The sequence below is a fragment of the Pholis gunnellus genome (genome assembly GCF_910591455.1).
Source record: "Pholis gunnellus genome assembly, chromosome: 10".
Classification (NCBI taxonomy): Eukaryota; Metazoa; Chordata; class Actinopteri; order Perciformes; family Pholidae; genus Pholis; species Pholis gunnellus.
Genome location: NC_136537.1, coordinates 11,895,300 through 11,917,818, shown reverse-complemented (window position 1 = coordinate 11,917,818; position 22,519 = coordinate 11,895,300). Strand labels below are relative to the sequence as shown.

The window sequence follows — 22,519 nt, the reverse complement described above, 5'->3', positions numbered from 1 at the left end:
TTCAAAGGAAAATATTGTACTTTTACTCCAATACATTTATTTAATAGCTTTAGTCTCCAGTTACTTTGATGATTTAAACTATAAATACAATCAACGAATGAAGTAGCATGTATTAATACAAAGGACAGGTACCTAGCAGTAGATAAGGTAATTAAAATGAGTCTCACCTTCACCAGCTGCAACATTAATGTGACGTAATGCAACAGTAACGGCAATCCAGTGATGTATTATATACAGTATATCACTCTGAACTGCATCCTGATACTTAAGTAAAACATTGAATGCACTTGTAATCACGTATCTTTGTGCTGTAGTGTTGCTACTTTTACTGAAGTAAAAGATCGGACTACTTCCTCCACCACTGGATCTCCACCAGTGATGCATACCATAGACTGAGATTCAGTTCTTGTGATATCCAGAGATACAGCGGCCTCTTGTGGCCGGTTAGACTCATGCTGCGATGAGACGTCTCACTGCTCCGTTGCTGATTTGTGGCGTAGCCATCGTCAAATGCTCCTCGTCTGATACAGATACACCCTCATCATTCAGGAGCTCGGCTTGCATGAGCAGATGGATTCCTCAGACCTGGACGTCTGCATGCAAACATTAGCATGTGCAGGCTCTCAGTGTGAGCGTGTTACATGTTCAGCGAGACGCTCTGTCCCGCTATCGTGTGACCCCCCCCACCCCTCCCTCTGTCTGGTTACCACGACGACCCGCAGTAGTCCCCCCCCCCCCCCCGGTGTTGTGTTCCACGGTGTCTTGTTGGTTGTGTCGTTGTCTCACTGGGAATTTTGGGAAGTTCATTACCCATGGGGCTCGCTCCCAGTCAGATTCCCAGTCTGCCTGGCACTGCTCAGCCCTCCTGACGGGAAATGCCTGCTGCTAATTACACACAGGTGGGCCGAGCGCACAGAGAAGTGTGTGCACATTTGTGTTTGTTTGCCTGTGACTCTATATATCGTTGTCACTGTCGTCACTAGAAATCCCAAAGTTGTTGCACATGCTGTTTTTGACTTTACAACGTCTGCTTAATTCAATTATGTCATGTGAGGTGTATAATCTGGGTAATCCTTCCAGGTCTAGTCGCCATAATAATGAATCTGCATAGTCCTCATATGAGAGCCCTGTTATGATGTCTAAAGAAGCTGTATGAGGTAACAGTGAAGCAACGGTACATTAATCATAATGGCAATAAACATGGACAGCACATTCTTTCATTTTAGCAGCAGAGATGATCAAGTTTCAAACACTGTGGCTTAAAAAGGCACATTCTTCCAGTCGGGTAGCAGTGTTTGTGTATCTGTGTCCATATGTGCAGATGTGAGTGAACTCCATCCAACCACCCATAGTTTATGTAGATCTCTGTAACAAAGGCCAGAGCTGTGGAAGTGATCAGCGGTCTGTGTGTGATATGTTTTCACACCAATAACTGCTCATAATGGACTGCTCATATGGAGAGGGGCATACGCACATTAACACGATTGAGTCAAGTCAGTTTCCGGAGGGCAGCGCGGTGCTTACTGGTGTTGTGCCAGCAACTTTTTCTTTCTTCATTTTTCCATTGTTAAAACAAACAGTGAGATCGCTTTACAGCACTTTTCCCTTGCTATCACTCTTGCAATGACGTCTCAGCACAATACAACACAATTCAAGCCTTTAACCCTCAGCAAGCAGGACTCTCAATTCTGTGACTGTACACATTAACACACAATTCATCAGTATAAACATAACCGCAGTGGTGGAAAGTAAGTAAGTGCATTGACTCAAATACTTTATAGTGCACTTTTTCCTCCACTACATTTATTTAACAACTTTAGTTACTTTGCCGATTGAGATTTATGATACAAAATATAATCAATACATGAATTAAGATGTGTCACTTTAAAGACGTAATTAATCCCTGTTTTCCAGCAGTATATGAAGTAATTTGGCTGCAACTAGTCCCACCTTTACCGACTGCATCATTAAAATGATGTACACATCAATGCATCAATAATTATAATCAGTGGCATCATATCTTTTTGAAACGAGCCATTTTGCATAATGAGTGTGTTTACTTTTAGAAATACAATGTTTTAATGCAAGACCTGAGAGTATTTCTATACTGTAGCATTACTACTTTTACTGTTATGCACCAAACAAAAAATGAGAATTCCTCAGTCTGAGGAGTAAAAGATCTGAATACTTCTTCCACCACAGAGCCAGTCGTCACATAAGCTATGTGCACACCTGTGTGCCGGGTTGCCAGTGTGTGAGTGTGCATGTGCTGCACCTCAATCAGGCGGCATACACATGTCTAACAGTTGGTAGGTTCATCAGACTAATGCATGCAGCAGTCCACTTCCATTGAAGCATTAGTTATGTGATAAACAGTGTTAATGACATGCGGCCCATGTGTATCTCAAGCATAACGCCATAAGTGTGTGTGCGCGTTTGTGCGTGCTGATGTATGTTTTTTCTCCTCATGTAACCCCCGTCACTTCTTCCTCTCATAAATCACAGGCGAGAGGTTTGACTTTCAGAAAAAGAGCCTTCCCACTGTCAAACAATCAAAATCAAGCAGGCTGACAGAACAGTGCAGAGGGGTAAACACACACCAGTTGATTCTCATTTGAATGTCCAGCCACTGGCGTGTTTACACAAAAGTGCCAGCCTGTGAAAGACAGCGGCCCTCACTCAGCAGAAAAAGGCCACGGCCTCTATTGTTCAGCCTTCCAGGCCGCTGAGTGCAGATTAAAGCCAGACAGTCACCCGACAACATGTCAGTAATGTTCTGTCCCAAACACACAGCACTCTGGTATGCTTTATGGGGCTTTTTGGTTCTGGATGCAGCCACTATTTCTTTAAGAAGGCAAATGTCATGTGACAGTAAACAGAAGAGGGTGCAGAAACATATTCACCAGAGGGTTGGTGGACCACTGCGAGAGAGGAAAAGATAATGGTGTCAAAGGAGGAAAGTAGAACCAGGGGAGTGGAAAGGGTTCGCTCACTCTCACCATCGTCCTTAATTTTGACGCCTCTTAATTGAGCCCATTGAGTCTAATGTGTGCGACACACTACCATGTGTGTTTCTAGCTGAGACGTCTGCTCTGATGTGCAGACACCAAGTTTTCACGCAGCATCCTCAGCAATTACACCGCGCTGGATAATTACCAGTCTGCACCATAGGGAGTACAATAAAGACAGCAGAGACACCCCTCGCCATGTTTCATTGGGACTAAGGCACACACATGTATGAGCATGCACATACACACACACACACACACACACAAACATAGACTCAGACATATGCCCCCCTGCAGGCCAAGTTATTTTCCAGAAATGTGTTTAAAAGCCATCTAATTGGTGGGAATGCTGAGTCAAAACTTTACATTTTTGTATCTACTGAGGGACGCTGCAGGTCAAGATAGCGCTGTAGACTAGAAATACACAACATTAAGCTCCTTTTTTTTCTATGTTCCTCTATCCGTCCTTTTATTCTGCGACCTGATCTATTTGTTGTTTGAGACGGAGAGATTTTACGAGTGGCTTTTTTTTTGTTTCTGCCTGTTTTCCAGCTCTTCCTGCCTCGCAGACTTTTGTGTACTGTAGGCGTGTACTACACCGGCACACGGTGTGCAGTATAACAATGCAGCTGTAGAGACAGAAAAGCACAGAATATGTCAAAATCCAATTTCCCCTGGCTCCAAGTGTTCCCGACTCTTATTCTCATTCATAAAAACCCTAATGGCCCATTTTTCACTAAAAGTTCCTTCTGAGCTGTGTTGCTGATTTAAGGATTTTAAGGCTCATATTTTAAAGTATCTCATGTAATCAGTCGTAGAAGAGCTTCCTGGACTTGTTGGTTGAGTTATAGCTCCAGGCAGATAATTCTGGGTCTTATTTTCTTCCACATATTGGATACCTATGGTTGTCATAGGTTACAGTATCTACTATATACCTCTGAAGTATGCAAACTGTTAACCGCCAGATATTAGATACAGGATTCTACTGTTGAGAAAAAGTAAAGAACCTCTCTTGCACACAGACACACACAGCTATAGTCGCCTCTGTTCACGAGCCACTGTGTGGCTTGTTAGCAGCCATAAATCTGTTTTTGCTCCGGATCAGACTTTGCAGCAGCCGATGACCTCACCGTGTACATCTCGTCTGCTCGTCCTGACGAGTCTTGAAGGAGCCGGCCGCTGATAAACGCTGCCAGATGCAGAGAGATCCCTGCATACAAACACACACACACACACACACACACACACATGCATAGATCCAGAGACATGGACACAGATATCTGGGAAAACTCACTGTGACATTTGTCGGCTCATTCAAATTCTTACTCCTGCATGCCCGACATGATGAAAGCAGCGGGCTGCATTTAATAGAGTGGTGGAACTACAACCTGTTCTGTACTGTATGTAGCATCCAGCATTACATCCTTACTCTACACACTCCTCTCAACTGTCAGGGTGAAATTATTGCCGTCCGATTGGTCCCAGTCATTTGTTCCACCCCCAACTCAGCCACCCACTGCTAATTTCACAAGGGGCCTGATATCAAAAAGACATCAGGAACCTCAAGGACGCTTTGCTGTACTTTTTATAACCCCCTTTACGCAGACTAGCCAGTTCCCCTTTTGAAGAGAGTTTGCAGCCATAGCCGTCACATTACAGGACTAAAGAGGGGCAGCAAATGATCACAGGCACTATTAATGAGAGCGTCTCCAAAGTATCATTCCCTCCTTGCTGGCTTCTCCTCTTGCCCACTGTCCATCAATCAAAGCAGGCAGCGACGACACTGTGGTAGGTTTTCACTACGAGACCTCAGGTTGGATAGCACCCATGGGGCCAGTAAAACAGGGAGATGAAGAGAAAAGCCCTACTCGTGAAAGCCATCCAAGGCCAGAGATGACGATTGTTAATGATGGTTTCCAGTCTGCAGAGCCACCAGGACTGTGAACGGTTGTGCAACACGACTCAAGGGATCTTGTAAAAACTGTTAGCTTAACTTTGAGTGCAGCCATTAAGGAGGAAGTCAACATTAGCCTTTGCTACATACATCACATTTAAGTGTTTTAGGAAAGTTTGATCCAACTGTTCCTTTATGTTTAAATAGGGATCTAAAGGTCTGTGCCTTTGAACTGAGTGTTGCTTTGCAGAGGAGGTTCAATGACTCCTCGAATGTTTTTATAGAGGTAAACAAAGTGGACAACTCCAACTGCTGTTTCAGCACTAGGGTGAGGTTGGATGGGGACTTTAAAAGTACTTAACTGCCTGCTGGAGTATCTCATCACCACAATGTAATGTAATGTAAGTACAGCTGGACAAAATCCACCCAGTCTATTATGTTGGACACCACACTCTAAATCTTAGAATAATTACAAACCACCTGGAAACGTCTCATTATTTGAGTCTCACTTGTGCATACAAACACACACACACACACACACACAGTTAAATGGGGCAGGATATACATAGAACATTTGTAAAAAAAGTTCTTTATTTTCCTACTTTTTCATCCAATATTTGCAGCTGTTTTCTCTCCGTTGTTTTCTCTCTTTTTACTGTCCTCCCTTGAAACGTTTGTCTTGCCAAATCCACTTAACTGTTTTTCCTAACTTCAGATCACTTACATTGTCTCCTCAGATATACGGAGAAAAGACTCAAACATTATAACAGTACTAATGAATAACAGCCCGTTTATGATGCTTTGGGGGAGGGAGACAGTGTTGTCAGTGGATTTCAAACAAATGATGTCTTAATCATGTTCTTTGCTCAGACTAATAGACGTTTTTGGAAGGATTAGATTAACTTTTTTTGGAAATAAATGTATTCACTGTTTTTCTGTGAGTAAGATGAGGAGGTTGATACCTATGTCTGTAAAAAAGTGTACTAACTAACACATATCTGTACAAAGCTGAAGTGCAAGAATATGTGGTGGTTTTATTGGAGTTATGTAGATTGTTTCCTTACCAGTCGCAGTGATTAGCTAAGCTAACCATTTCTAGGCTCTAGTTTATGAGACTTGAGAGTGGTATCAATCTCATCATCGATTTCATGACAAGAAAGTGAATAATCATATTTCCCAAAGTGGCAAAATAGTAATTTAATGGTTCTTTGTCGCTCTCTTTTGCCTTTTTCTCCATCTCTCCTCCAACAGGGTCCTCTTGGCTTGGATGGGAAACCAGTGAGTATTCCCATATTGAACTGTGTGAAACTTGCCTCAAGTGACTCACAATAGTTTGATTTTAATTCTGTTTTTCTCATCTCAGGGTTTCCCGGGTCCCAAAGGAAGCCAGGTACACCATCACACACCTTGTCTTGTTTTAGGTTTTTTTAATAACACATATCAATTACACTGAAGCAATTCATTCGCAAAGATGTCATGCCAATCCAGGTGGGTATGTGGCCTGTAAGACAGGTGATGGTTTGCTAAACTTCATCAATCATCTCTACCGGTTCCTAAGGGAACATTGCAACTGAGTGAAAAAAACCCGGTAGCCGTCTTGTTTCTTGTTCCACCTCTTAAGTCATCCGAGGGCTCGCAGCCACGGGGGACTCATGGCTCAACTGAACCGGGTGCTGAAATCCCCTTTGCACTTCACCTCTGAGTCCCATCCATCACTCTTCCCCTGAAACCCGGCCGCGCCCTCCAGACACACCCAGGTGTAGCGTGGAAACAGGCGAAGCAGAGCGAATGGGTTACACACCAGTGAGAAAAGTGAGGGAGAGAAAAGGGTTTATAACCTCAGAGAGGCTCTTTAAAAAGTCATTATAGTACCCTCTCTAACCTCCCCCCTCCTTTGCCCACGAGGACGAGTCATCTGCTGAAATGTAAACCCCCTCACAGCTTAATGAGAGCTGTTTGAAAAGCTCCTCTCCAAACAACATTAAGCTGTTGTTTCCTACAAAAGGAGACCTCAAGCTGAGTCTGTCCTTTAAAGAGGACTCTCCCCATCGCAGAGCGTCTGCTGTAAAACCCCAGCAGGTGTGACAAATACCACGGGACCAGAGTCGCCTAAGTACACAAGGGATGCTAGGTGAGATGAAAACAAGAGGATAAAGGATAAAAGCAGTTTAATTTGTTGTTGGATGACAGCCAGGGGAGTCGGAGGGTTATGCTACAGCAATAAATCAAGTTTAAAGGAACACTGACAATGAGTTCAACAACTATAAACTGAAAAAGAGATTCATCAGGAGATGAAGTACATTCAGTGTCATGGATATAGATAAAAACAAGGTCAATAATGGAACCTTTTATTTTTCCCACTTCTAATAAATAGAATAATAGAAGAATAGCTTTTTATTCATTTACTCATGGACTCATTGTTAACATAATACCTTTTGCAAGCATAGACACAAAGTTATTTCACATTCCTACTAAAAGCATTACAGATTAAAACCAGGGTAAAACTACACGTTTGTAATAAAGGAAGACTTCCAAATTTAGTTGCTCAACATTTTGGATCCCTTTAGAAATGTTGGGATCTCAACTAGAATTTAAAATAAAGTTAGTCTGATTTGAACAATGTTTGACTGACTGTATATTTGCCAGGGGAACCAGAAGATCAAAGAGGCTGAACTGAAATTGAAAACTCCCAATGATAATTACACACCTACTACTACTACTACTACTACCTGCAGGTCACTTCTTCCTGCTCCTCCATATCTTCATTCCCTGAGAAGGAGATAAGCTGCTGCTTGTTATCATGTAGCCAGTCACATTAACAAACTGCAGCTCATCCTCTGCACCAGACCCCCCCCTCTCAGCTCCGTACTCAACACATTTAGAGCTCCAGTCCAGAAAAAAGGTCTGCCAGACAGTGAAGACGAGAGAAAAGGGGGAACAAATCAGCGAGGAAGGCTTCACACCGGATTGCATGGCAGATTTGGAGACTGAATAAAAGCAGAATGTGTGAAATACAGGAATGGATGAGTGGAAAGAATAGACAGTTTAAAGAATAGAGTTATTGAGAAAAGTGTCTGGGCTGTAAGATCTGCTCACAGTAGTCGCTTTTAGAGAGGCGGCGGGTGAGATCAGAGGCAGTCGTTCTCCCAGTATGTGGTGCCGCCACGCTTGGGCTCCTTGTGCCACTGAGTCAGGCAGACAGACAGACAGATAGACGAGGGCACGGCACAGCCCCACCGACAGGGTTCAGCTCATCTGTGGGCCTGGTGTTCATGAGACAAAGTCAAAGGCCCAACACACAGTGTCACTTTGTGTCAGCGTCTGGCCTATACATGAGTGCATGGGCCTGTTGTGTTAGACCCTGTGTTTTTAGTTAGCGTTTCCAGCATTCCACGTCTAAAGTACCTTCCCCTCTGAGAGGACGCCCGAACAAAGGAACATGTTGCCCCTTTCAGTTTTATCTCTCAGCAAAACAGTTTTCATCTCACAAAGAGAAGCCTTCAAAGGCATGCTGTCATATGGTGCTCTTATTGTGAAATATGTCCGGACAGAAGTGACTTGTGATTGAGAAGTCTCAGTGGCACGGCTGCATTACCGCCTCGCCCCACCATTTGATTGAATGCTCCCTGCAAGCAGCCAGTTTAAGATGTACTGCACTGTACATGTTGCTCGTGTGATTTATTATTTATCTTGACCAACTGTCTCCGATTATCTCCTCCCTCCTACAGGGACTAGCCGGACCCAAGGGAGAAAAGGTATGCTTCAATATGGACTTCGACTGCCCTGCCAGACAAGTCAATGATTGTGCTGTATGGACGTATTTCTCACAGGCGGGACAGCTTCAGAAATGCATGCGCACACACTTACACACAACCGCACAGGTGTTCGCTGCAGCCCTCCCACGTTCACGCTTTCACTGCACGCCCATCAAACGAGCCATAGATTACATGTAGTTGTGCAGGAGCTCGTATGTCTCCGCACATTCTCACGTCAAGGCACTAAACAGGTTTACAGGCCTTCTGCAGGGCTCGATGATAGCCAGATGTTTTTCCCGCTCTGTGAACCTCTGCCCAGCCTGAGATCATGTAAGTGACCGTAAGAGCTGAAAGAGCTGGCAGAGGAGGCTCGTGCATGTGGTCGTTTGTGTACGCACTGACGGCTCACTTTGTGTGTGTGTGTGTGTGTGTGTGTGTGTGTGTGTGTGTGTGTGTGTGTGTGTGTGTACGTTTTTTGCACTCGAGCGAAAATTGTCCAGATAAACGCAGCCACAAGAACAACTGCAGTAAACAGCATCTGTCAGAGCAGGATTCAGTTTGATGAGCGGGGATTGCAAATGACGGATGATGCTGGGGTTTGGAAAATTGGCTCCCTTCATGTAATCACGCTAGTAGCTCTGTGATGAGAACATGAACTCAAAATCCTCATCAGTGAACCAATAACCCCCAGCACGTGCGCTCCTACTTTGACTTCCATCCCGTCCCGTCAGATTGTGGTCTATCAAATGATTTATGCATGTTGACTTCCTGAGCTGGTTTGGGGACGGATGACCTTTGAGTCTCTTCCTTCCCGTGTTTAAGTATTAGTTTTTAAGCCTTTCTGTCACAGCCGCCGCTCTACGGTAGCAGTATTTTATTATATGCCTCGTCCTGTGTGCTTTTACAGTGTTAATAGCTGCTGACAATTGTTATTTTCCTGTTTTTCTCCCAGGGTGATCAAGGAGACGTTGGACCAAGGGTAAGTCATGTTTTCTGTCTTTGCCTGAGAAGGTGAAAAGAGATGTTTATGACTGTTTAATGTGCATTTTAGAAGCTATTCCTTCTCTACAGTTGACCTGGCTGAAAAGGCCTTTCCTTTCATTGTTTTTTCTTCCTCAGCAAATCTTTGCAGTTTAAAAATGAGCTTCCATGTATATCTTCCTTACAGTTTTTGTCTTCTTTCTCTGTCTCTGCCAATCTTCTTTTTTCCCCTACCTTTAAGGTCATGAGACACTGTGATTTCCACTTTCCAAATCTTTGCAGTTTCCCTTTACATTTTATTTTGAAAGAACTACAAGTTTACCACGAAGTCCATATCTACTTAAAGCTGTAGCAAGCATTTACAAAATGCCTTTGTCTGAATGACAAAAAGCCACTAGTTATAAAGAAAAGTTTGGCATTTTGGGAAATACACTTTTAGATTCAAATGAAAAGATTGATACCACTCTAACAATGCAGATACTTTACTTGGCTGTAACCAAAAGCAACATCTGCAGCTATCTATCACGTGTATGTGCAACTGACAGTGTCTTAGGACTGCAGGAAGAAACCTACACCAACGCATCTGAGATTTAAACCCAGACCAGACAGAGTAACAGACCATCACAAATTGGAAATTGTAGAGTTTTTACAACATCTGAAAAACTACTCATCATTTCCCTGTTGTCACGCTGGGGGGATATTGTGCACAGGCAAACAGATAAACGTGAAAACACATCTAATCACAAGTTTTGTCCCATTGTGTTCTACCCACATAACATTCACCACTTGGACTTTTAATAACTCAAAAGAAAGTATTTTTTACCCTGGGCTGCTTCCCCAGCAACTGCACCAACAACGCAGTTCGGCTCCTGTGATGAGGTTTGAGTTGCCCACATTTCCAAAGCCAGAGATGAGAAATTATGATATTAAAGAACGATGGAAATACTTAAACGTCACCATCAAAACCAAATGGTTGGGGCGGTGCGCCAAAGCTGCCATCTAGTCTCACCCAAACTATGTTTTCTTTATATTACGGAGTAACCTAGCTCTGCATCTGGTCCATGTTGTCAGTGTTGTCTTTTCATGTGATATCATTCCACCCACGATGAGATATGTAATTATCTCCCGTTTGATTCATTGTGGTTTGAAAATAAGCCCCCTTGTGCTTTACATGGTCATTTGATTTGACTCTTTGAAGAGGTCAAGAATCCTGAATGATGTTTTTGTAGTGTGATTATTTTTAGAATATAATATCAGGTCAAGGTCACATTTCCTCACGTGCAAAAAAACATAGCTACTGAGATAATTTATGCATTGTTTGGGTTTTAATCCCAACGATTCAAAAGATTTTTTGTCAAAGTTTCTCCATTTTCCCTTGGATGATACATTGTAGAAACATAACGTAGAACAGAAATGATTAGTCACTTGATTGATAACTTAATGCAACATTTTGGATAATTAATATATATGATTGACAACTGACAAAAGTATCCGTGGTTGCAGTTTCTGAATCGGGAAAAAGAATAGAATATATATATATTTATACACCTAAATTCAAACAAGTCACATGGATAACACAAGCTAATATATATATATATATGTAATATATAAATATTTTAACTGCCATAGCCATACCAAGTAAAAACTAATATAAAATCTATTCTGGACAAAAAACACAAATTAGCCAGTAATTTCCATATTGGCAGTGTCCTGTATTATGAGAACCATATGAGCCATTATAAAATGTTCATAAAAACCTCTTTAAAAAGGCTTTTGTCGCCACTTGCTGCTTGTCATTGCTATTGCTAACTTTCGTTAGAAAATAACCATTAAATGAGCTTCAGAATAATAATAAGAAATAGATGTATACTCATAAATCTTCTAAGAGTTGGAGCCTGACAATAATGGCATAACAGTGTGTGTTACGAGTATTGTAATGAGACTGAATGACTATTCTTTTTTAGCAGAGCACAAATCGAGTGTAAATTTGACAGGGCTGCCCAGCGGAACAGTATTTATGATGCGGCTCAGAAACATAACAGGAATTCTTGACTCCTATCGAGGCGTACGCCAGTTGGTTTCCCAGCTTGTCCCTTCAGATTTTGTTGATGATAGTTTGTGCAAGAATTAAATCTTTTTGGCATTCAGCATTACATAGTTCTTCCAAATAGTAAATATTGTATTTGGACGAGGCTTCTGGAGCTTGGATGTCGTTGGATAAGTCTGCCGCCGAAAAACCTCAGAGTATCGCTTAGAGGCACAGGCTTGGTTCAAAACAAACCCTGCAGATCCTAAAGCTACTGTATTTGTGAATGAGGTTTGGCATCGGGGTCCATTTTTGTAGATATGACTAGATAGGTTAGCAAATGAAAAGCTTTTGGTCTGAATGTTTAAAACATGATTTTCTTACCAGCTATGGATCACTGCAGATAAAAGGTGGTGCAGTGGGAGTACCCTCATCATCAGTACATAAGCTCAGTCATCACTTTGCCCTGATCTCAACATTGTACGCTGATTCCCCTCTGAACTCTACGAGAGGATGAGAGAAAACATGTGAAAACAGGAAGTGGCCATGAATCTATGTCAACCTGTGACTTCCTGTCAATCCATCATGTTCAGTGCACTCACGCCGAATCTGGTCCCAGAACAGATTACAACTCTGGACAACAGGGCTGTTAAAACGCAATCAGATCTCATAAAACCACCAAAACATGTCAAAAAAGGACATGTGTGGTGTTGCATCTCAAAAGCAACTGTAATTGAAAGGCAAAAAGATGGTAGCCATTTTTCCCAGGCTCCATACTGTCACAAACATACGTAGGATGTTGTGAATGCATGTTTAAAGTTTGTCTGGCAGCTTGGTTGAAAGATGAGCCACTATGGGAGTTTCATCCACGGCCAAAGCCTCCTCTTGCCTCCCCCGCAGCAGCTACCAAAAGATAGTTAGACGGGGCTCCGAGGTTGAATGGCTGTTTGTCTTAGTATCAGCCTAAGGTCTGATGAGAACACGGTAAAGGATAAACCCACTGTGAAACAGCCATATTCTCTTATGAGAGGTTTAAGGAGCATATGTGTGCAGTATGTGGTCTCCATGGTGGGAACAGTGGGAATGAGTGAATGTGACATTGGGAAGAGAGGAGTGTGTAGGCAAAGAGAGGAAGAGGAGGGGTCTGCGGTGTCAGAAAAACCTCAGCTATCCAGCGCTCACCGCAGCCTGTTAACGGGAACCTCATGAGTGGACTAGCATCTCCAATTTTTCTCTCCCTGCTATCCCCCTGCTGTTCTTCCTCCCTCCTCTCTTAGATCTTCTCTCCATCCTTCATTCAATGTGTTTTTGAAGGGAACTCGACCAGAGAAGCAACACGGTGCTCCGAACTTTGTGGCGGCAGACAAACTCTGCTCCTTTCAGCTTGACAGACAATCATCACAGTTACTGTCTGTCGGCTGGAAAGAGCCAAGCCTCCTCTGTTTGGTTTGGTCGCAAAGGGACGGAGGGGAGACATTAAATAAAACGCACACACAAAATTAAATACATGTTTGAACAAGAAACCCAGGATACAGTTTCTGAAAGGACAAAGGGGACAGTTACTGGGTCTCAGTTTTAATGGAACGTATGTCTCACTATTTGCAGATGATGTATTTTTGTTCATTCTCAAATGTATATCTTGTCATGCTCTTTCCAACCCCATTGGTATGCCACAGGAAGTTATTCACCTTTCCCCTTGTCACTTCCTCTCTTCAGGGTCCTCCTAACTACGGCACATATGCAGGTCTGCACAGTAATCAGATTCTCACCGTCAAGGTTTGTTCCTCCAAGCGAACTGTCCCGCAGTCCTCCCAGCCGTCTCTGCTCTCTGTCAGGCTGCTCATCTGTCACTATCGCTGCAGACAAATGAGCAAAACACCCTCCTTGAGCTTTCTCTTTTGGCTTACAGCTTCAGAGGCTGCTGAACTCTCATCTGTTTCCCTCCCCAGCAGTTGTTTCCCTCTTGGTTGGACTCTCATCTGCAGTCTCTTCATTAACTATTGGTTTCTGGTTTCTTTACTCATTTCTCCCTTTCTTTTCTCCCTTTCTTTTGTCCTTCAACATGCTCCATCTCCCCCCCCCAACCCCTCTTTTTCCACTCTTTCCTTTTTCTCCTGTATTTCTACTTCTTGTCCCTGCCGCACCTCATGCATCTCAGATGGTCTTCCCCAGATATGACCACGGCTTTCTCTCTGGAGACCAGTCCAATAGTTTTCAGAGACGTTTTATGAAGGTACACCACAGCTAGTGCATGTGTGCACTTTTAATACTTTAACTAACCTTTTTCATGCATGTTCTGATTCGCAATGCATCGCCCTTCTTTCGTACTTTCTCAGTCATGTTGCATTTCATTGATTTCATGTTTTTTTTCATAATTTTCCTCAATGTGCTGGCTTGTTTATTTGTATTAATATGACTCATTATGTTTCATTGTTTACAAAAGTTCTAAAGCATCCAGAAATGTAGCAAAACATCTTGGAAGATGAGCCACACACATTTCAGAGAGCCTCCAGAAATGTGTGCTTCTCATTACAAGAAGAATAGAAAAGCTTTGTTGGGGACAGTTGTGTTCAAGCCTTAGCTTAATAGAGACATGATAATTGTCAGTACAAGAAAATAAGGATTTGGTCTTCTATTTGAAGGTCTTAGTAATATCATTTTCTTGAAAGGGCTTGCTGTACCATGTTGCTTGCCGCAACAAAGCAAATGCTAATGCACCACATGTTCGTAGAGATGAGAGAGTGCAGAGGAAATGTGTCACCATGTGACTATTGATACAACACTGGGCCTTACAGCACATCCCCTTCTGTGGTGAGCAGGACTTCTAGGGCGTTGATGGGTTCTATTTGGCCTAAGCATGAGGGTGGAAGTCATCAGAACAAGACGTGCCGCCAGTTAGATGTAGATCCAGTGATGAAACGGTCTTTGATGGAAGTCAGGTGACGCTTGAACTTTTTTTTTTCTGAAGCATAAACAGAAAAGAAACACCTCATTCAACAGATGGCGTCCTTAATTAATGATTTCCTGTGTGTGAGAGTGCATTTGTCAGCATGAGTGTGTTTCACTTTGTGACTAAATATCAGTCTGACTCACCAGATGAGGGCTGCTGCTATTGGCCAACTCCAGTCTCCAAGTGTCACTTATTAAAGACTCCATCATTTATATGACATGGGATGACTAGCAAATTAAGCTAATAAGCTACATGCTAATGCTGGAAAAGTTTAATTCTACTTTTTATTATCAACCTCAATTCTCCTCAGCTCATCTTTTAGCTCATTGTCTTGTTACTTTCCGATCTACAGGCTTATTGTTTTGATTGGCTTTCACCATTCTAGCTTTGTTTTCGCCTGTTTCAGCTGTTTTCATGAAAAACCCTTTAAACCCACCGTATAACCAGCACAAAGAGAGATAAACAAAGTCAGCAACTATCTGCTGGAATATTGAGCAGCTAAACCGCAGGTTTCCCCCAGGAGTTAGTGGAAACTAAAAAGAGCTAAAAGAAGGGTGAATATTGGACTTAGATGGATACGAACATGGCTCCAAATGAATGTTGCTCGCTATCAGCTGAATGTGTGAAGCTGAAGACTAACAACTATTAAGAAATAATGCTTTGCTTTTTCCTGGATGAAATAAATGTTTTCTTGTATTTCTTCCCCTTAATCTTCTGTGTTTTTCTTGTTCTTTTTCATCAGGGTGACCAAGGCCAGGCTGGACCCGCTGGTCCTCCTGGTCCTCCAGGTCCCCCAGGTCCCCGAGGCCCCCCTGGGAACACAGGCAAGGACGGGCCACGTGGCCCTGCTGGCGAGCCGGTGAGAGCTTCTCCTCGTGCATCACACGAGACAAATGTATACCCACTACATGAAACAATGCACCCATACACACCCACATTGTGTTGCTGTTATTCTCCTCCTTTTGCTCACCCTCTAACTAAGGTCACACCACAAAGAATGCAGTGATGTAAAACACCTCAGTCATCAGGGACTGCCGTTACCCCAATTGTGTTGACCTGGTTGGGTTCAGCCCCAGGTTGAGACAGATTGCAAATGTGTGTGTGTATTCTGTGAGTGAATGTGCATTTATACACATGTATTAAAGGGGTAAGGGTCTCTGCAGTGAATTGCAATGAACCGAAATTCTCTTGCCAGTAAGCTGTGGCTTACCTAAAAGCTTCCAGAATAGCAACTCTACTCCTGGCCTCATCTGGTTTGTGTAAGACAGTGGCCACAAAGTTCCCCAACACGCCCCCCCATTCTCCCACCCTCCTATACCACGACTGTGTTGCTGTGCACCCCAGAAACCGATATGGCACTGCGGCGAGTTCATGGGCAGTTTGACGGCCTCGCCAAACAATAGTTGTGCTCCTCGCCTAAGGCAGTTTATGTTTCTCCAAATGACCTTTCTGCTTCCCAGAGTTTAGTTCATATGCAGCGGCAGCTTAAAGCTGTGGTTGTAGGATGGAAGAGAGAGAAAGAGGCCATGAAGGTAATTGTTGTTTAACGAAGTGAAGGAATGAATTTTGTGTTACCCTCAACTGGAACAGGGCAGCAACAGGACTGAAGTAATACATGTTGGTGTCACTGTGGGTGAGTTGAGAGATTACGCAGAACCGACAAAAGAGAAAGCCAGCACAGCTCAGAAAATGACTAAAAGCAGACAGGTCGAAGAGAGGGGGCCGTCCTGTAACCTGGTCGATTTCTGATATATTCTTCAAGTTGATTAAAGGCATTGCGAAACTAAAACAGCAAAAACAAAGCAGAGTGGCGAAAGAGCCGCTCCATGTTGTGGGCAGATGTCTGAGTGAGCTGAGCAGGAGAAAGTGAGCGAGCCTGCCAGCGTGGGCGTCCTTGAACCATCGCCGTTTGTTCCTGTAAAGTGGAAAGTAAAGGAAGGACAGCTCTAACACAGTTGCAGGTAGTTTCTGTCTGATGTGTGGCTACCTGAAACTGTTGTGTCCGTAAATAACATATCTAACTTCAGGAAATAATTTTAAGCAAATTTAGGATTGTTCCTTTGTGGAAACGCATCTGACATCTGAACTGGTCTTCATCCATCCTTTTCTGCGCTCAGGATAAAAAAAAAAGTGCTAAAAAATGATTTGCAACGGTGATTTGTTTCCCGCTGCTGTGTAGGAAAGATCAAAAGACAAGCAGGACGTGAGAGGGGTGATAAAAGAGGTTAAAAAGCTGCTGGAGCAACTGAGGATGGAAATAAAAGAGGACCACATAGCAGTAGAGAGGTTCAGGATGACAGTTTGTATGTGCTGGCAGAGAGCAGGAGGAAGAAAACCAGCTGGGGCACATCTGAGTAGCTTCTGCACCTTATTTTAAAATATGAGGACAGTGGAAGGTTCATAACCTCCAATTCATAGCATGCATTTATAGCAGTGCAGTGAGTGATCACGTAAACACATCAACTTGATAGCAGGGTGTGTGAGAGAGAGAGAGATGGAGGGCTCTTGCACAAGATCCCAGTAAGTGGTCTCTGCCATGGCTGAGTTCATAGCAGATGGTTAGTTGCTCCAAGCACACGTCCACCTGGCCCGCACAGACTGCCACGGTAGGTCTGTTTACCTAAATAAGCCACCAAACCACCGAAAGACAGATGCCAAAAAGTGGACATGGAATACTCCATCAAATGTTTATGTTGGGTTATCGCTCATCATCACACACCGAGTTCTGGCCAGGGCTCCGTAAGGCATTTTGAACACAGATTGGTGACACATCAAAGGAAAAAGCAACAGAAAGTGTTTTAATAATTGCTATTGTTGTTTTCTCATTTAGTGTTTTGATGATGCTGGTGGAGAGCGCTGTCTAAAACACCCGAAATCTCCCATAGGAGTTCAATTGGATTTGAGACTGCGACGGCCATAGCATATGAAATCATTCATATCTTGTTTTTATTCGTCACTTGTCAGTAGTGCTAAGTGCTCCTGCTCAGAATAAGGGCTTTGTAAACTCAAATCCATGGACTGGTCATGCCTTGTTAAACACTGACATCTAGTGGCTAAAGTGGTTTGACTCTTTAATGTAGGTTTACCTGAAGTCTAGTAACTAAGTTTTTCCTCTGTCCTCAGGGTTTTCCAGGTCGTGATGGCGTTGACGTGAGTTCAGTTCAAATCCAGTTCGAGCCATCTGATTGTTGTTCATGAATAACTATTATAAGTCTGTGACGATCACTTGTCTGTCTCTGGATAAATATGGTAAACTATTATATTTCTGCTTCAGGGGCTACAAGGATTGTCTGGGAAGCCGGTACGATCATTACTCGATATCTCACCTTCAGTCAACTCAATTTCCTTACTTCTTGTTTTCCCCAAGTGTCTTGTAACATTCTGCTGTTTTGCTACAGAAGCGTCATGTGACCAAAAGTTTGCACTTTTGACATTTATGGACTTTTATGAATTGACAGGGAGAAGATGGTGAGTCCGGCTCTCCGGGACTACAGGGTCCTCCAGGAGCGAAGGTACAGATAAGCGTCACTCATTAAAGTGTTTTAATGTATCTGTCTTTTCATGCATTGTGTTGAAGGTTTACTGTGTGTGAAAACAGGGCGAGTCCGGTACGGGAGGAAAAGGAGAGAGAGGCATGGATGGACTCCCAGGATTGAAGGTAGAAAACCAATATGAAATTGCATTTAAACAATACACACATAAATACTAAATACTAAATACTACGCTATTTAAAACATTTAAAATATCTATTGTCTGAGAGAGTTCCACCATAATATGCCATATGTGTGCTCAAACAGGGAGACAAAGGGGAAATAGGAGAGCAAGGACACCAGGGACCCATGGTATGTGTATGAACAGAAACACTTGTATTGTGATTATCTTCAGTTGTTTGTGTATCTCTCATTCATGTTTACCTGTCTCTGCCTCAGGGTCATCCCGGTGAAAAAGGCGCAACAGGCTCCTCAGACGTCATCGACTTCAATGGGAAGCTTCTAGACGCTTTCCAGGTGAGTGATATCGAAGCGCAATGAGACCAGATAAATGGTTGCATATATATATATTCCATCAGACATTTATCTCTGAATCTCAAGTTAGGCGTCAGGGAAAAACTTCAACAAGCCCAGAAATGGTAGCGTGGTAAGAAGCACTGTTTTCTTTTCGAAACCGCAAAACTGAACACGTCGCCCTTTTCTTCTTGACAGGCCATCGACACCATCAGTGTTTCGGTAATCTGCCGTTATTTCTGCATGGTTTTGGTGGAGTGATCAGTAACTAACACCTATAATGATCACACAGACTTGTATAAGCACACAGCCCGTGTGTATTCGCATCTTATCACACCTGCTTCAGCCAGTGGATCTATAAGTTTTTTTTGTAGATGCCCGTCACCCAGAACTACATACTTCAGATGTATTGGATCTCACTCTAGAGGCTATACATCTAAAGAGCATTACTGAATGGCCCTAGTCTACTAGTCTACCAGGCTCTCTTGTGTATTCATTCGGGATAAAAACTCACAGCCCCAGCAAATATAGTACAGCTGTGCTCTTCTATCAGATAACATGCAGCCTAAAGAAGCATGCTTAATCATGCAGAAAAATCACCAGCTTTATGTTATCCTGTTCTGAGTGTGTTTTCATGTTTCCAACATGCCTCACAAGATATGTGGCTGTAACTCGCTATAGGGCAGCATGGTGTTTTTTTAAAATGCATTTGTGTTCCACATAACCGAGTGCACAAGGGGAATGCATTAGAAAGGAAAGGAAGGGAACCCCTCATTGTCGCCACAGTCTCAGTTTCATATCAGTCCCCTACACGCCACCCTTTTGATTCCATGTACCGTGCTACATGCTAATAACAGATGGCTATCTCTGCAGTGGAATGTGTATTTGATTAAAAACCACTCTGCGCCGGGTCCCTTCGGACCTGATCTGAAATGTGCTCCTGCATGCAAAGCTGTAGACGGCAGCGTGAGACAGTTACAAAGGGGTCTGTGCAAACACGAACCTGAGATCTTATCAGAAGCCTTTTGCCAACGCGGGTCAGTTGGCACCACATCACACGCAAGGTTTCAGCTGGAGTTCTATCCATCAAGCAGGGAGTGCTCATTGGCCACCCAGCTCGTGTTATGATCCATTCACTTGTTTGTGTGAGAAGCCGTATTGGTTTCATCTTCGGTGAAATTTTATGTGATGATGAATTTGTCGAAAAACCCATGCTCAAATTGGTTGCCGGTTACTGTCATTCATTTTACAGCTTTTTGTGTAATTATTTGCATGAAAAGCCTTTCAAGCACTTTCAATTGATGGAATATCTCAGATCAAATAGTTGTTTGTAAACATCTATTGGTTTCCATGGTGAAATGGATGATAAACAGGAATTTAGAAATTGAAAAAAAAGGAAGAGAGTCCGCATCTGCACATCCGGGAGGCAGCATGGGTTCCTTTTTGATGACTTCAAGATGTCGGAGGACTTCAGAGGGAGAAGTAATACGTGTAATATTGAGCATGTAGAGATTAAGGAGCGTGATTTAACGGACCGTCACTCATTTACCAGCATAGAAGAAAACATGGGATGGATTTGATATGCTATTCTTCATCCATAGTGTTACATAAGGTCAAGGGACTGTTTGGATTCTCCTCCTTTTGTGCAACGGTCTCATCCCACATCAAAACAATCAACTGAATTGAACATGATGCCAGGCTATAGTTGGGTACCGCAAACCCCATTCAGCACAATCTTTGTCAAATGAAATTGCTTCAAGGTGGTTGTGATCAGCGAACAGAGTGAAAGATGTGTTTACTGTCAGGCTTGCATTGAGTAATCAATCAGCCTTGTTGTTTTGTTCATGTTCAAGCCTGATGGGGGAGTTTTTCCACCACTGTGATAAACAGAGTAAACACACATACATATACCCCATGTCTGGAAAAAATGACAGATGTAATTAAAGGAGCTATAATCAGTATCTTTATATTAACGACTGATCACGACTACTTCTATGTGAAACGGTTCATCGATGGTGACAAAACCACACAGAATCATCTGAGCTAAGTTTCAGATCTTTGTTTGCTCTCTCCAGCCGGCAACTTTATTATTCACTCTCACAGCTTACAGCTCACCGTTTCTGGCCACAACAGTAAGCGACTTTCATCTCAAAAACCTCTGGAAAAACACGCTGTACGCAACCTGCCCAGCACCAAACGACAGACAGACAAAGTTAGTGACTAACTGATGGACATTACGGAGCAAGGCAAGGCAACCTGGCACATGTGCCTCCATTGGTACGCAGCTGCTCCAACAGCACACTAGCAAAAGGTGCAAGAGATTTTTTTTGGAAATGGTCTGTTATTTAAGGTAGTTTGACTAATTATTTTCCCACCCACATTCCCCAAAGACCCGCCCTACTCTGCCTCTGATTGGCTAAGACTTGATGCCTTCCGTACCGAATGTGTTATGTTTATTGCTGACGAACAAGATTGGTAGAAGGTTGGTGGAGTTGATGATTTCAACTCAGATGTGGATGTTTTCATAGTGATGGCAGCCTTGTATAGGGCTCTCATATACAATTACAATATTATTTTTTGGAATGATGCTATGCACCTTTCCTATATGGATGGTATAAAATTACAGATCCATTAAAGATTCAAATTTTGATGTAGTGTCATAATAAAAGTGTATGTTCAATGCTCAATGTTGATATGGCACATTGATTAACAAGAGACTTATTGAGCATCCATTTATCAGGTGGACTCAAACATGACTCCAAAGGAATGCTAATGTTGCTCCATATCTGCTGGATGTGCAAATAAGCAACAGTTTGCTAACAAGTTCGCTATATCAACTTAAAGGGTGGCGATGTTGTGTTTACAGCTCATTTTCCACTGCCCCCAAGTGGCCAGAATAGTATTGCAGGCGCGGGATGGATCAACTTTAATTCATTCTAGATTAGACACGTCATAAATATTATCTGGGCATATATATCTTTTGCTCAATTTCTTTCTTTCTGCAGGGTCCACCTGGACCACCTGGACCCCCAGGCTCTTCAGGGGAAAAGGTAAGGACTTAATCATGAAATTATATATTATATATTATAGATACCGCCCAAGCCTTAGGATCTCTGTAATCCTACCAGTGCACTCCCACCAGCTAATAATAGGGCTATATGATAAATATAATTAATCTGTTTGTCTTCTTCCAGGGTGAGCTTGGTTTACCTGGACCAGAGGGAGTCGATGGGGAGACGGTATGGTTGCAAAATTACACACTGGCAGACTGAATGTCTTCTACCATTGTTTATGTTTATTATTGAACTGACTCACGATTCTTTGTCTCCAGGGACCTAGAGGTGACATAGGTGAGACAGGACCAGCTGGCGAGAGAGGAGAGAAGGGAGAGATGGGACTCTCTGGGCCCGCTGTAAGTAGGAAACATGTTTCTCTGACACACAAACAGTGGAAAGTACATAAACAGCTGGGAGTTCATCTTGCTTTTTGTGGGTCAGGGTATGGACGGACACAAAGGAGAGAAAGGCGACTGCAGAATGGAAGACAACCTGGTTAGTGAAGCACACATGCAATACAACGTTCCCTCGTGTATGTGTATCAGATCAGTGCAGACAACGGCTTAAAGGACTTTACCAGTAATTGGGTGTGTTTTTGCCCATTTGTTACCATTTTGTAAATCTCTGACTTTTCTAATCTTCAGGTTCAGATGATTTCGCAGCCAGGCCCACCTGGCCCACCAGGGGTTCCCGGGTCCCCTGGATCTATGGTGAGTACTTATTATCTCTATCCAAATCCAGGTAGAAACTATTCAAGTCCAGTTTGTTGTTTGCATCTGTAGCTGTCACACTCACTCACACGTGTTTTTCAGGGGCTGCATGGTATGCCTGGTCCTAAGGTAAGA

At 43.0% G+C, this 22,519-nt stretch overlaps 1 protein-coding gene across 1 annotated transcript in view; it reads left to right on the top strand.

The window, feature by feature from the left end:
* LOC306701972 (uncharacterized protein) overlaps window positions 1-22,519 on the top strand; it is a 113,662-nt gene that overhangs the window by 86,122 nt on the left and 5,021 nt on the right. The window contains exons 5-23 of the mRNA XM_079167444.1: window positions 6,154-6,180; window positions 6,266-6,292; window positions 8,631-8,657; window positions 9,610-9,636; window positions 13,823-13,897; window positions 15,357-15,473; window positions 17,738-17,764; window positions 17,889-17,915; window positions 18,073-18,126; window positions 18,213-18,272; window positions 18,412-18,456; window positions 18,544-18,621; window positions 18,817-18,840; window positions 21,624-21,668; window positions 21,813-21,857; window positions 21,950-22,030; window positions 22,116-22,169; window positions 22,319-22,384; window positions 22,487-22,513. Coding sequence (XP_079023570.1) covers window positions 6,154-6,180; window positions 6,266-6,292; window positions 8,631-8,657; window positions 9,610-9,636; window positions 13,823-13,897; window positions 15,357-15,473; window positions 17,738-17,764; window positions 17,889-17,915; window positions 18,073-18,126; window positions 18,213-18,272; window positions 18,412-18,456; window positions 18,544-18,621; window positions 18,817-18,840; window positions 21,624-21,668; window positions 21,813-21,857; window positions 21,950-22,030; window positions 22,116-22,169; window positions 22,319-22,384; window positions 22,487-22,513 — 933 coding nt within the window. The remainder of the gene's footprint in view (window positions 1-6,153; window positions 6,181-6,265; window positions 6,293-8,630; window positions 8,658-9,609; window positions 9,637-13,822; window positions 13,898-15,356; window positions 15,474-17,737; window positions 17,765-17,888; window positions 17,916-18,072; window positions 18,127-18,212; window positions 18,273-18,411; window positions 18,457-18,543; window positions 18,622-18,816; window positions 18,841-21,623; window positions 21,669-21,812; window positions 21,858-21,949; window positions 22,031-22,115; window positions 22,170-22,318; window positions 22,385-22,486; window positions 22,514-22,519) is intronic.